The sequence below is a fragment of the Dermacentor andersoni genome, chromosome 4, assembly GCF_023375885.2.
Source record: "Dermacentor andersoni chromosome 4, qqDerAnde1_hic_scaffold, whole genome shotgun sequence".
Classification (NCBI taxonomy): Eukaryota; Metazoa; Arthropoda; class Arachnida; order Ixodida; family Ixodidae; genus Dermacentor; species Dermacentor andersoni.
The window spans coordinates 124226894-124241604 of NC_092817.1; the positions used below are offsets into that span (position 1 = coordinate 124226894).

The window sequence follows — 14711 nt, forward strand, 5'->3', positions numbered from 1 at the left end:
TCCCACCTTCTTCCCTCCCCGCCACTTGTTGCGCGAGAGCTCACAAGCGACGACACCCCCCCCCCCCCCACCCCCCGCCACCCCTCCTCTTCCCAACTCGGTTGCCTGACAGCAGTGCACTTCCCGCCGGCGCGTTTCCTCGCCTTCCCTTGTTCAAGTCCGGCCACCGTCGTACCTCCGACATACCACGAAAACGGCCGAAGGAGCAAAGCAAAGCTGTTTGCTTTAAAACGAAGTTGTCGAACCGCACCCGAACCAACATTTTTGATCCCACAAAAATTTCAGTGGCGATTTAGCGGTAAATGCGAAAGAAATGCGTCGCACCTCCTTTGAGGTACCGAATCTACGATTTAAACAACGTTCACCACATTGTAAAGTGTTGTTAAGGAGTTGAGTTGTGTGGTTGTAGGCTACTGGTGGGATTAGCCTTGCAGTTGCTGCCGGCAATTGCTCCACCGTAACGACACTTAAGATAAATAAATCACATAAATCAGACACAGACCTCGTAATTAGAAATAGTCACTCCTAAGGTCACCATGTGGAGGCCAAATCCGTGTCCTGCAGGTAATTTAAAAGAAGGCGAGAAACCTCCTTCCTATACAACTGTTTCCCGCGCGGGAAAACAATGTCCTGAAGAGAACTGTGAGGAACTCCTGTCTTCTTGAGGGACCCGAATAACGCACTCCTTTCCGCGTTGTACAGAGTACAGCACATAAGGTAATGTTCTATGTCCCCGCACACACCACACATTGAACATAATGGAGACAACGACAACGCCAGGCCAATATCGAACTCGTGGCTGAGTGGTAGCGTCTGCGTCTGCCAGGCCAATCTTATACATCCACGCAGGGGTACGAGCAGAGCCCGTGCGAATGCGGAGCAGTAAAGTGGCTTGGTTTCTTTTTGACCCTTGGTCACACATGGCTTGTGAGGTGAGCTCCATAAAGAACTGAAGTGGCACAGCACCGCTTCTCTGAACAGTCTCTTGTCCTCTTGAGGCACTTTTCTCAATGGATTCCCAGACAGCGCTCTATGGGCGAGGCTGTCCGCCATCTTGTTTCCTATGATACTTTGTGCGAGGGCACCCATTGGAAACGTATGGAGAAGCCTTTGATATGGAGCACCGATCGTACGGAGCTAAGACATAAGGCATCAATAGGGAACCCGTGCTCTAACCTTTGAAGGGCAGATTTTGAATCTGTAAGAATGACAACAGGTTGAGGCGTACAAAACCGTAGCTTCTTTAGAGCTACCTCAATGGCTACGCTTTCGGCCGTTGTGGAGGACACGACTGCAGTGAAGTGAACAGACCAATCATACTTCAAAGGGGGAATGTCAAAGCAGCTCCACTAGATCCTCTGACCTTGTCCACAGAGACATCAGTACAGGAGCTCACTCGAGACACGTCCTGCCTCTTCGAAGACCCAAGTGAAAATGACGGCGGTCTTCAACAGTACGCCAGTTCATCGTATATATATATATATATATATATATATATATATATATATATATATATATATATATATATATATATATATATATATATATACACTTTCTTCCTCTACCATGTGACGTGACCAGTTTCCATCACTTCACGCACATGCAGTTTTTTTTTTTACAATTTGACACTCCCAAGGCTAATACAGTAAAAATGATAAGTTACCGGTTCAGCACCAAACGGTTCAAGCATATGAGGTGACTACACGTGCTCAATAGTTTGCACCATTTCGTCGTAAGGTCAAGTTATTACTAAAACAAATTGTATAAATACGGCAAACAGAAAAATGACGACCATTCCACTCTGTGAAGATAGAATGGCAGCGAAAGCTGGCGACAGTCAAAGCTCTCGAACGAAAAGCAAAGTGCTTTCGCTGCCATTCCATCTTCACGGAGTGGAATGGTTGTCATTCTTCGCGTTGCGAGTCTGGCGTCATTGCTCGTTCGGAGGTGCTCGGGCTCGCGATTGTCGTTTTCGTTAAGCATCGCGCGAACGTTCTTCGTCGGTGGTCGTTTCGCGCCGGTGCCCCTTACATTCCCGTTGCTGTTTCCTCCGGCGCTCCTCGTACGCATGTTGTTTTTCGGGTGTACGAAGTATACGTGTCCGGCCCACCGATAACGCAGCTGTCTTTAGCGCCGATACCTTTCCTGCTTATACACTGCGATAACCTTGAAGTCACGCTATTGTTCACGGTGAGTGTTCTAATCTGTTCCGCATTCTGACATCTGCGCCGCCGCGCTGCACCCGTATGGGTTTGTTAGAAATCGCTAGGTGCGTTTCTGTTGCCGGACGCCGAAAAAGTTAATAAAGGTTAGTCTTATACAGCTTTCGCTGTAAAAGTCAAAGCCCTTTACTTAAAGAAAGATGGTTGAACACGTATAGCTTTCCCCCAATGCAAACTGAATCAAAGTCCAAAGCCAACGACTACGCAGCGAACCGATGAAATGTTCAGCGACCCGATGTTTTGCATATGTGATTTGATAGCTTGTTTAGGATTGTATTTTTTTAACGTTGAAGTTGAACAAGGTACATTTCGTTAAGTTGAATAGACTTTATCTTATATCATGTAGCCGTTGCCGATACACGGGATCGGCCTTACGGGCATGATCGTGCTCGCGCTTGCATTCGCGTACGGCAGCCTCTTCTACCGTGCGCTGCACCCGCGGCCTACCCATGGTGACGGCCGAGAATGCTCTGCGTGACGCGCGTAATATAATGCAGATATATACAGTGCGTCTGGGTAGCCTGGCATTCAACCATCTTTCTTTAAGAAAGAGGATTTGATATATATATATATATATATATATATATATATATATATATATATATATATATATATATATATATATATATATATATATATATAGTTTTTTTTTTTTTTGCAGATCCTAAGACAGCACGTGTTCACGCACGCACACTTGCTCCCTCCGATAAGCAGGGAAGCTCAGTTAATCGCGACAGGGGTGGTGTCATGGCTATAATCAGGCGCAACTTGCGCTTCCAGTGAGCTTTGTGCGTATGCGCTACTCTTGCTGATCTCCTCGCTTCGCGCCGCTATCAGGCACTGACCGGTCGGCCAGTCGACGCGGGCGCGGTATTGCGAATGGAAACTGTAGTCTTCTACGTAGATGTGTAAGTTGGCTTACGTGCGCTGCGTTTTCGGCGCTCACGGACGAATCAGTGGGACATATATAAAGCTTCGCTTTAAAAGACGATGTCCTCGAAGAGTGTTCTGGAGTTCAGCTGCATGACATATAGTAACAATAACACTGCAATCACTAATGAATGCCGTCACCGTCTCAGTGAGAGGAAACGACGGCTGTAAACGGCCTGCGAAACGTGCCACGGCTCGACACGTTTGGTGCTTAGCAAAGCAGAGTACAACACTCTCAGTTTTAGAAATTATTCATGGGGCCCAATGTGCGTGCTTTCGACTTCCTTGTCCGCACTTAGCCAGTGCAAGACTACGTGCAACGTGCACATATGCAAGAAAGCTCGACATGTGCTTCAGCACAAACCGTCCTTGTTCACCATTTAGAAGCATCGATGTCTTCCCCTGCTTCTAATACAAGAAGAAACTGAGCGATGTCAAATGCTAGCTTCGTTCTTTTCTACAGACTAACTTCGAAGCTGCAATTTGTGTAATACAATATGAATTTGCGGTTTTCGGCACCCATAGATCATACATGCGACAGTTCACTCACCACTAGTCCTATAGTAAAAATCTGAATGAAAACGAAAATACTCGACTCTGCTACTGTGCTGCTGTCAAAGTAACGAGCGTGGAAGCCATGTAGACCTTATGATGAGGCAGGAATTCTCGCTAATCAACAGTCTTCAATACGTTCATGAAAATTCCCCCATATCTGTGCAATTCCTTCGTAAATTTCTGCCCTCTCTGGATGAAAGTTGTGCGTGCGCCATGCGGACAAGTCGATAGTACTATGCAGCATATCGCCGTGCGGCAGAATAAAATGGCCTGTGCCGAACTGATTCGCATATGTATATAAATTTTTCTTTCTCCGAACTGGAATCAAATCAAAGCACGTTGAACCCGAACCCAGCCGTTCTTTTTTTTTTCAGTTCGACATCCTGTTTAAAGCTCACAAAAATCTCAAAAGCTATGTTTGCATATAATTGTATCCAGGGTAGTTGTTGTTGTAGCCTGTGATGCGTGTGGCTCCTACCCACGATGGGGTATATCCAGGGTATGTGGCACAACCACAACATCCTACCAAAAGCCACCTGGCTGTGGTGTCCTACTGCTGAGGTGTCCTACTGCTGAGGAAACTGCGGATCATCCAAGGGGGCAAAATGCCACGGTATAGGGAGAATGAAGTCTCTTGCTTAAGGAGCATATATGGGGCACTATCTGGGCAAGAGTTTCTCAGAGTGACGCGGTATGCCCTTGACGTGACGGGATCATTACAGGCATAGTGTTGCGTTCTGCAGGGTAGCATGCTCCACCTCTGCCGAGTTGTTGCGACGCCTATTTATCGAAGCTCGACCGACGTTACTGTTGGGTAGCGTGGCGTTTTCGGCGGGCTGCAGGCATCCGGTAGACTATGGCGACCAGGCAAGGACGAGACGATTTCTAGTGCGAAACCTGCACGGTTTATTCAATGGTTGGTGATAGATGAGAAGAAGAGAATGAAGTATATTGCGAGGCCCTTTAAATAGGCCCACTAAAGTCGTAGGCGGGATCTTGCGCACGTCAACGTCACGTGATATGCACCGAGTTCTCCGGCGCTTGGCGACGGCACCCACTCATCCGGCGACCTATCACGAGCCTGCCTCCGCAGGTCCGGGATAGTAGACGTTTTTCCTTTCTTCTAGGCGACGTTGGCTCGCGGAAAGGGCGTCTAGTTGCGGATGGGCGGCTGATGCGCTCTCTCAGTTGGCGTCTTCACTAGCGCGCCTCCGCAAGTGGCAAACCGCAGGTCCGGGATAGTAGGCGCTTATTTTTTCTTCTAGGCGACGTTGGTTCGCGGAAGTTCTCCTGCAGAGCTTGACAGTTCCGAGGAAAGGGTTCCTCTAAAGTTGCATACACACAAAGGGGCTGTAAGCACTGCGGGGCGCCCGCCAGACCGGCAACCCCCTAGAGACAACCACGACAAATTGGGAATTCACCCTTCGTTTCGATGCGGCATGGTAGTCGAGCATCCTTGTTGCACGGGATGTTACACGTCAACCGTAACAATAGGTAACCTTACGAGATAATACAAGAGAGACAGAATACTAGATTACGATTTAAGGCTATTTTGCTCAAACAGGGTGGCGCCTATTTGCTGCCCCCTCAGCTCAAAGGGGATGCTATTACAGATAATCATCATAGGGGTCATAAAAGCTGCACCACTTCTCTTCCTCTCCTCCCCTTATTCCACGTTAGGTCAAAGAGAATGTGAATGATGGGAATGTGATCATTCTCAATAAACACATTGTTAATTCATGGCAATGATGACAGTAGACAATACAAGGAATGATTACTACAGACGCATTCACACAAAGCGAGAACATAATTCTTTTGGTTGCGTACTTTTGATGAGAGCAACAATCTTCGCTTCATGTTTTTGCCTCTAAATATCTAGTTTTTATTGAAAGCAAAGAAAAGTCGAAGCATTTCACTGCCCCAGTGGCAAGAACGGCTACGGTGACCAGACAATCTTCTTCGACGTGACTATAAAGACAGCAACTAGCAGACCCCAGATAAGCTGATAGGGGCTCTGTAAAAGAGAGAGAAAAAAAGAGCACAGTAATGAGCACCTGCTTGTATCAAGCAAGCGAATGTCATGTAGATCATAAATTGGGCTGAACATGCGATACAATTAGACAGCAGGCAAAATCTCCCTCAATGTCACTCGTCCCCTGTGAGGTTTCCATGGAAAACGCATTGCCAGCAGAACCGCTGAACAGTGCCAGCTGTAAAAGATCTGTTTCAACGCACGAAATCCGATTCATAGCTCATGTTGCATCCCACTGGTTTACATAGAGCATGTTCCTTTCTTTCTTTCTTCTTTTCACATTATCGATAGAGGAGTTATTGTGCTAGTCAACCTCGGGAGAGTTCATAGTTTCAGATGGTGGTTTCAGATAGGTCTGCTAAACAGAAGATGTAGCTCTACCTTGCTTTCCCATGATGACCAGAATAAAGTCAGAAGCCAAGGGTACGTAGCGTAACCAACATTGAAATGAAATGTCTGTCTCATTTTAGTTCAGTGCTTTAAAGACCCAAGGGTGCACAATGTTTGGCTTCTATTGGTGTCTGTGCTTTACTGCTGAATAAAGGTATGCTCTTAGCGTTGAGACCAGTTTGATTAGCATTTTGAGTACATCAAGCAGATCAGCCAACATGAATTCACGGCAATGAAATAATCTAATGCTTTAGCTGCTGCAATAACCTGGGAGAAGTTGGAAACATTCATTATTATTGCGATAGCAATTCGATAGCGATTCTGGCAGTGTCTCTCAACAGTGACACAACTCCTTGAAACAGCTGATGATTTCGCAAACTCATTAAATGATAAGAAACAAATCGACGCCATTTGTCTTGATCTATCAAAGGCCTTTGATACGAGTACCTCATACTGAATTGTTTATAAAATTAAGAGATGTCGGAATTAACAAGAGAATCGTTAAATTGGTTAACGCATACCTCAGGGGCTGGACCCCATCCGTCGAAATTGATGGTAAAAAATCATAACCTTGAAAGTAACGTCAGGAGTACCGCAAGGATCAGTGTTGGGCCCTTTGCTGCTCTTAGTCGATATCAATGACGTTTCTTCTGCATTAACAAAGGTATCACTGTGTGGCCCTTCGCTGATGATTGTTTATTGTACAAACTAATAAATAGCAAAGAATACCAACAATCGCATAATGAAGCCTTAACGAATATAGAAAAGTGGTGCAAAAGATGGAGAATGAAAATAAGTGATGACAGAACTTTTGTATTACGCATAACAAATAAATAGAAGTATGTGCTAGAGTTGGCACGTTCAAGTAGCTTGGTCTAAAAATAACAACAACAACAACAAAAAAAAACTTAACATGGAAAGACCACATCACGGACGTCTGAATGAACGCAGAAAGGTCTGGTTCCTTCGACGGAAACTGCACTCAGCATCTGTCAACTAAGCTAACGGCACATTTAACATATGTGAGGCCAACGCTAGAATATGCCAGCATTATATGGGACACTATTCAGACAGGATTGATCGGCAAATTAGAAAAGGTACAATATAGAGCAGCCAGGTTTATACTTTCCAGGCAGGCTCAAGGAAACTCTGTGTTTGAAATGCTAAGACAGCTAAACTTGCCTGCGCTAGCCGAAATACGGTGAGCAGCTCCGCTAAAACTTTTTTCCTCCTTACTAGAAACTATTTTAACGTCGGCGGTACGACATGTCTAAAAGCACAAAGTCGACAGTGAAAGAGGAATAGAGACGGCCTTTTTAAACAAGTGCAATCGCATCTAGCAAGCTGTGTGCTCTTTCTTTCCAAAAACGATCAAAGAATGGAATGATTTACCTGCATCGGTACGTGAAAGCTCCACCATAGAAATGTTTGGATCTACAGATTTTCCCGCTCAGTTTTCTCCAAGCGCCATTGAAAATAATCCAGATGCCAGCTAATTTAATCTAAGCGCGAACATTTTTAATCCAAGTGCCAATAATTTAATCCAGGCGCCACCACATTTAATCCCACTGCCATCCGAATTAATCCGCGTGCCAACTGATTTAATCCTTGAGCCAGTCATTTTAATCCAAGTGCCACACATATTAATCCCAGTGCCAGTCAATTTATTCCTGTGTGAAATTGATTGAGAAACAAATGATTCTTGCATAAGAGCTAGTAACAGGCGTCAGGAATGCCGTCTGTTCATTGATGTCATCACTGTATTGGTGTCAGCAGTATAGGAGCACCGTTTCCACGCTACCAGTGTCCTCATGGCTACTTCAGAAACATTCCCGTGTGGTGTATGGTTTATTTCCACCATTTCGAGTCGCGTTTTCGAGTGACAAAAGTGACTCAGATAAGTGAGTCACAATCGTGACGCACATTACAGAACTTGGGTTGCGATCATGACATGCGATTTCGTTCCCTCGTCGTGTATATCGATCGACATGGTTGGCAAGGGTAGAAACTTCCCCACTGTTGCTCAGACACTTGACAAAATCACTAAGCGACTCATTATAGCTCACTAAGCTTGTATTTTGCATGTACTCCTATGCTTCCAACATGCATATCAAATGAAATGGTTCTGAGAGTAACAGCTTACTCTTCAGTGACATGATTAAGTCACAAGTGACTCACTCGACGTCGCCGCCGTCACACCTCTCCTAACCTGCCTACTAGCATATCAAACGAAATCCTTTTCTAAGCTAAAAACCTGCTCACTATCACTTACTCAAATGACGTCTCCACTAGTGACTCGTAATGTTACCACGCTTCTCACGCATACACTCTCCTAACCTGCCGACGTGCATATCAAACGAAGTGGCTCACAAAAGGTAACAACCGGCTCACCATCACTCAGTCAAATGAGGTGATCACTAGTGACTCACATGACGTCGTCAGGGTTCTTACCCAACCATGCGCTCTACTAACGTACCGACATGCATATAAAACGACATGGCTTTCAATGGCTAACAACGCCGGCTCACTATCACTCAGTTCCATGATGTGATCACTAGTGACACATGTGGCGTCACCACGGTTCTCACCGACGAATGCATGGTCCCGACATGAGGACATGCATATCAAACAAAACGGCTTTCAAAGGGCAATAACCGGCTCACTATCACTCAGTCCCATGAGGTGCTCACTAGTGACTCACGTGACGTCACCACAGTCGCACGCGAGCATCAACTCCCCTTATCCGCCGACACGTATATCGAAAGAAATGGATTTGAAAGAGTAACAGCCTGCTTACGGTCACAAAGTCAAATGAGGTGTTCACTAGTTACTTGCGTGACGTCACTATGGTTCCGCGCGCATGCACTGTTCCAACGTGCCGACGTGTACATCAAACAAAATGGTTTTCAAGGGGTACCAACCGGCTCACTATCATTCAGTCCTATGATGTGATCAGTAGTGACTCACGTGACATCACCGAGCTTTTTACCCAACCATGCACTCCCCTAACCTGCCGACATGCATATCAAACGAAATGCTTTCAGAGAGTAACAACCTGCTCATTATCGCAAATTTGAATGAGGTTATCACTAGTGACTCACGTGACGTCACCACAGTCACACACGAGCATCAACTGGCCTTACCTGCCGACACGTATATAAAAAGAAATGGTTTTGAAAGAGTCCATTGGAAAGTATTCAATGACTTTCTCGCCGACGTTTTTCATTTTCGCCAAGCTCCCGCTCACAAACGCGCAGAGCAGGCAACTCTGGTCAGCTTGAACCATTCCATCAAGCGGCTGCCGCAATACACTCATTTTTTAATCCATTCGAGCAAGTTTTCTCCAAGTTAAAATGTCAAATTAAAGAGTACCTCAGTCAGCGGCGCGGCGTAGTTATGGTGACTCCACAAGGAGCCGCACAAAAGTTGCACAGGAGCTCGTTGCTTGTGAATTCTGCACAACACGCAATGCCGTTTGTTCAATGCGTAGATTGCGCGGCGTTCGATAGGCACAACAATTTTCTTTTGTTCAGGCTGCGCTCAGAGAGGAGGACATTGTCAGGATTGGGGGCTCAATCCCATCGCTCGTGGTCCGTTGTCAAGATTGGAGTCCGGCATGAATTCGAAGGTAGCTGGCCCATGCCGTCGTCCAACTTATCCACGCTGAGGACGTTGATGAAGGGAAGAACTGCTTCTCATCGAGAACGAGGAAAATCGGTTTATTTACAGTATTTATATCAGTCTAACATGACTGCTTGAGAAAAAGAGTGTCAGTCCAACATGACTGCTCAAGAGAAAGTGTGTCGAGCATCCGCACAACAGCCGTTTTTAAACACTCGGTCCTCCCGCGAAACAAGGTGATGCGAACGTTCGTTTAGTCATCGCAAACTAGTCGCATCTCCACGGCACAGTTTACACCCACACACACGCAAACACACAGGTGCGAAGGTCTGGAGCCGACGTCAGAGGGGCGCCGTTCCGGGAGCAGTTTACGCACACATAGGCACACACCTTCCGATGTCCGGCGCCGACGTCAGAGGGGCGCCGTTCCGGGAAGCTCGGAGCCATTCTGAGTAACTCGTTGTCCTGCTCATCTTCGTCGCGTGAGAAGCACCAAAAGACGGCTTTCCCGCGGCAGCTCGCTCACGCGTAGCAGATCAGGTCCGCGCTGGAGAGCACGGGCACAATAGTTCGCCCTCCGAACTCGTTCCGCCACAACGGCGATGGGGCTGGAGGACTTGCGGCGGTGTCAGCACAAAGCCCGCTTCATCGAACGCATCCTAGCTGAAGCGACGGAGAGTGGGGAATAGCGTCTTGTCCCCCAGTCGTAATTGGGTGGCAATCCTACATTGCAGCTCGCCATTCTTAACAACATGTAGTCGTTCTCGGTTTGTTTCTATAATCTCATTCTCTCGTGAAATCAAATACCGCATCGAATAATTTAAATCTTTTCATTCAGGAGATCTTACCGTATTTTTGTACATCTGATGTCGAGCGAAATGTCTCATTAAACACATTACGACGCTGTTTTGCAGGTTGTCCTCCTTGCAGGCCATGCTCGAGCTTTTTGAGAAAAGAATGCGCACTCAGTCCCATGCATCCGAGATTCAGCTAGCCTTCAATTTTCCACTTATATTTGACTAACGCGCGGAAATCATCAAAGTGCAAGTCTATGCAATGATATTTTGTAATGAGGTCGGAAGCCTAAAAAGGTTGCTGGTCATATTAGAACAATGGTTATATTATGAGCAATTCAATTCATTTGTAAGAATGAGGCGACTAAATTCGTATATCTCGCCCTTTCAAAATTTATTTTATTTCACTGCTGCCCTTACTGCAGAGTGCGTGCTAAGTATTCTTCAAGGTGACGTCCTGTGAGTCACCATGGTAATACGAATTGCGCCTGTCAATTTGCCTATTCTTTAGCACGGTATCTTGCGCGAGTTCCTCGGAATAACGCAGCGTGAGTCACTAGTGATCACGTCATGTTAATGAGCGACAGTGAGCAGCTACCTGTCCTATGAAAACCATTTATTTTGATATACATGTCGGCAGGTATTTCGGAGAGTTGATGCTCGCGTGCGACGGTGGTGACGTTACGTGAGTCACTAGTGATCACCTCATTTGACTTTGTGATAATGAGCAGGATGTTACTCGTCGAAAGCAATTTCGTTTGATATGCATGTCGGCAGGTTAGGGGAGTGCAAGGTTGGGTAAAACGCGTGGTAACGTTACATGAGTCGCTAGTGATCACATCGTGGGACTGAGTGATAGTGAGCAGGTTGTTATCCCTTGGAAACCATTTTGTTTGATATGCATCTCAGCAGGTCGAAACAGTGCATGCGTGCGCGAGAACCATGGTCACGTCACGGAAGTCACTAGTGATCACCCCATTTGATTTTGTGATAGTGAGCTGGTTGTTGCTCTTTCAAAACCATATCTTTTGATATACGTGTCCGCAGGTAAGGGGAGTTAATGCTCGCGTGCGACTGTGGTGATGTCAGGTCAGTCACTAGGGATCACAGAACACGACTTTCTGATAATGAGCAGGTTGTTACTCTTTTAAAGCCATTTCGTTTGATATGCATGTCGGCAGGTTAGGAGAGTGCATGCGTGAGAAGCATGGTGACGTCACGAGAGTCATTAGTGGTTACGTCATTTGAGTGAGTGACAGTGAGCAGGTTGTTAAACTTTGAAAGCAATTTTGTTTAATATGCTAGTAGGCAGGTTAGGAGAGGTGCGACGGCGGCGACGTCGAGTGAGTCACTTGTGATTTAATCATGTCACTGAAGAGTAAGCTGTTACTCTCAGAACCATTTCGTTTGATATGCATATTGGAAGCATAGGGGTGCATGCAAGATACAAGGTTAGTGAGCTATAATGAGCCGCTTAGTGATTGCGTCAAGTGCCTGAATACTAGTGAGCAAATTTTTACCCTTGCGAACAATGTCGATCGATATGCATGACGACGGGGAAGAAAATCGCATGTTATTATCGCAACCTAGGTCACGTAATATGCGTCACGATTGTGATTCACTTATGTGAGCCACTCTTGTCACTCGGCAACGCGACTCAAGAAGGAGTAAATGAACGATATAGCACACGGAAGTGTTTCTGAAGCAGCCATGGCCACTAGAAGCGTGGGAACGGTTCCTATAGTGCTGACACCAATACAGTGATGACATCAATGAATAGACGGCATTCATTACGCCTGTTACGACCTCTTCTGCAAGAATTATTCGTTCCTCAATCAATTTCCAGCAGGATTAAATTGGCTGGTACTGGAATTAAAATGTGAGGCACTTGGATTAAAATGGCCGGCGCTCAGATTAAATTGGCTGGCCCCTGGATTATTTTCAATGGCGCTTGGATTAAACTGAGCGGGAAAATCTGTAGAATGAATATGTTGTGAACGCACTGTGCTATATATGTTATGCTGCTATCTCTCTCTCTCTCTCATTACCGGTATACCCTCGAGAGCGCTTATGTGTTTCTATGTATGTATGTATGTATGTATGTATGTATGTATGTATGTATGTATGTATGTATGTATGTATGTATGTATGTATGTATGTATGTATGTATGTATGTATGTATGTATGTATGTATGTATGTGTATCCTGCTGCACTGCACGATTGTTTAATGAATTTGTGTATGCTTTTCATGTTTGTATCTATTATTATCGGATTACTTACGAATTGTATTGTTATTCTATGTACTGCTATCTGTCGACGCAGTAACGGCCATAAGACCAACAGTATATGTAAATAATAATAATAATAATAATACGGACATCCTAGGCAAACTTTTGCTGTTGTGGTATTACGTACCTTACATATACGTATAAGTATTCTACATTCTCATCTATGCCGTGCATGCAACGTAGATGCGATATTATTCAACCGCCATTGTTACTCAAACCAGGGGTGCTATGCAGGATGCGCTGAGTTTGGCGAAACTCGGCATCTCCACGAGCTCTGGCGACGCCCCAAGATGAAACAACTAATGGTAGTAAGACAATGTTTGTCCCTCAGCACGCATCCAGTTTCATTGGTTTATCTAGATTCACTCTGGGTGGTGTTGTGAATTCGGGGGGGGGAGGGGGGGGGGTCCGTGCGGCCACGAAGGTTCATCGGATGGTGCCGTGCCAGGTGCTGGGAGTAAGAAAGGTGCCGAGCGATGTTAAAGAGAACGGGAAAAAAAGTTTATATTAAAAAGTACATGATTCAGTTTTACAAACACAGCTCCAACTATCGGAGCACACTATATGATAAGGTATTCGCATGTCCGAGCCTCCCTTCTCACAGCCGTCCGGATCCGCTTTCTATGATGTTTATTTCCCTCTTTCCCTCGTCGAGGGAATTAACTGGCCAATCACAAACGTCGAACTTCCACTTGTCTCCAACGTGGCCCAATACGAGGCAACCACGTGGCAAACTGTGAATCCGCCGTTGACGTCCTTTCCCCGGGAGTCCTTGACAATGACCTTGTCATCGATTAGTGGCCTCTTCGTGATGTTTAGGAGGGGGCGACGTAGTTGTCTTGAAGTGAGAAGTTATTTCTGGGCGTTCGAAAAGCCGAAGGTCTGGCACATGACTGCTTGTCCGTAAGACTCGGCTGCCTTGAGTCAACGATGATGCGTGATCAGTACCCGTGACAGCTGCATGTCTACCGGTGAAACATCCTTTCTTCCGAGGGATCGCCAGGCACAACAGTACCTCCGCCGCTAGATGATGCATCGGGAAGTCGAGTCGTTCGATGCAGCTCGGCTGGCTTGACGCGTGCATTGCTCAGAGCCATCGGGCCGCAGCTTCCGAGGATGAAGGTATTCTGGCCAAATGCGTCTTGATAGGTGGGCTCTGACTGGACTGCATAAGTGCAAGATGACAAGCTCCAAGGAGCGACCTTTGTCAGCCACACACAATGCCGCAAGCGCCACATGCAAGCCACTCTCATCGCCAGACTTCACAAATAAAAAAAAAATCCAGCGACCCCCTACCTAAAAGAAAACCTTGAAACGCAAGGTGCACGCTATTAATCCGGACAAGTACCAAGAAACATTCAACTATGTGTCCGCGCAAATAGACGCAAACGGGGTTTACGTAATGAAGCTAAGTAATCATGAATTAGAGCTTGCACAGATGTGGAAGGCGAAGGTAGAAATGACCTGTAGATGAATTAGTTAGTATCCGCAACACTTAGCACAAGAGAGCTACATAATTATTACATAATGCCAAATTGCGAAGCAAACAAAGGAGAAAACCATCTACAATCCTTATCACGTTCCTAAATTAGCTTAGAAGGCCTGACTTATTCCGCCTTTCTTCTAGCGCACTTCTAAATTGTGCTACTGTAAAGCTACGCTCCATCCAAGTAGGTGGCCGAATTTAAGTGACGTACCTGTGCATAATACGACGCAGTGTGATTAGAATAAATCACCAAATCCGACGAATAATAAAAGAACTTCGGAAAATTCGTGCGAGCTATCCAAAGCAAGTGGAAATCAAAATTACACTGAGGCGTTTTATCTTCAGCCTACATCTCCGAGTAACTACAGAAAACGAAAACGCTGTCACTTTCC

General features: G+C 45.8%; 1 protein-coding gene across 2 annotated transcripts in view; it reads right to left on the reverse strand.

Moving 5' to 3' along the window:
* Positions 1-5568: 5568 nt before the first annotated feature.
* The window catches only part of Pfk (ATP-dependent 6-phosphofructokinase), a 141033-nt gene continuing 131890 nt past the window's right edge, over positions 5569-14711 (reverse strand). The window contains exon 20 of one of the 2 annotated variants that reach the window (XM_050184684.3): positions 5569-5721. In XM_050184684.3, the coding sequence (XP_050040641.2) occupies positions 5644-5721 (78 nt within the window). In that variant the 3' untranslated portion in view covers positions 5569-5643. The remainder of the gene's footprint in view (positions 5722-14711) is intronic. The other variant, XM_050184687.3, reaches the window with a different exon arrangement.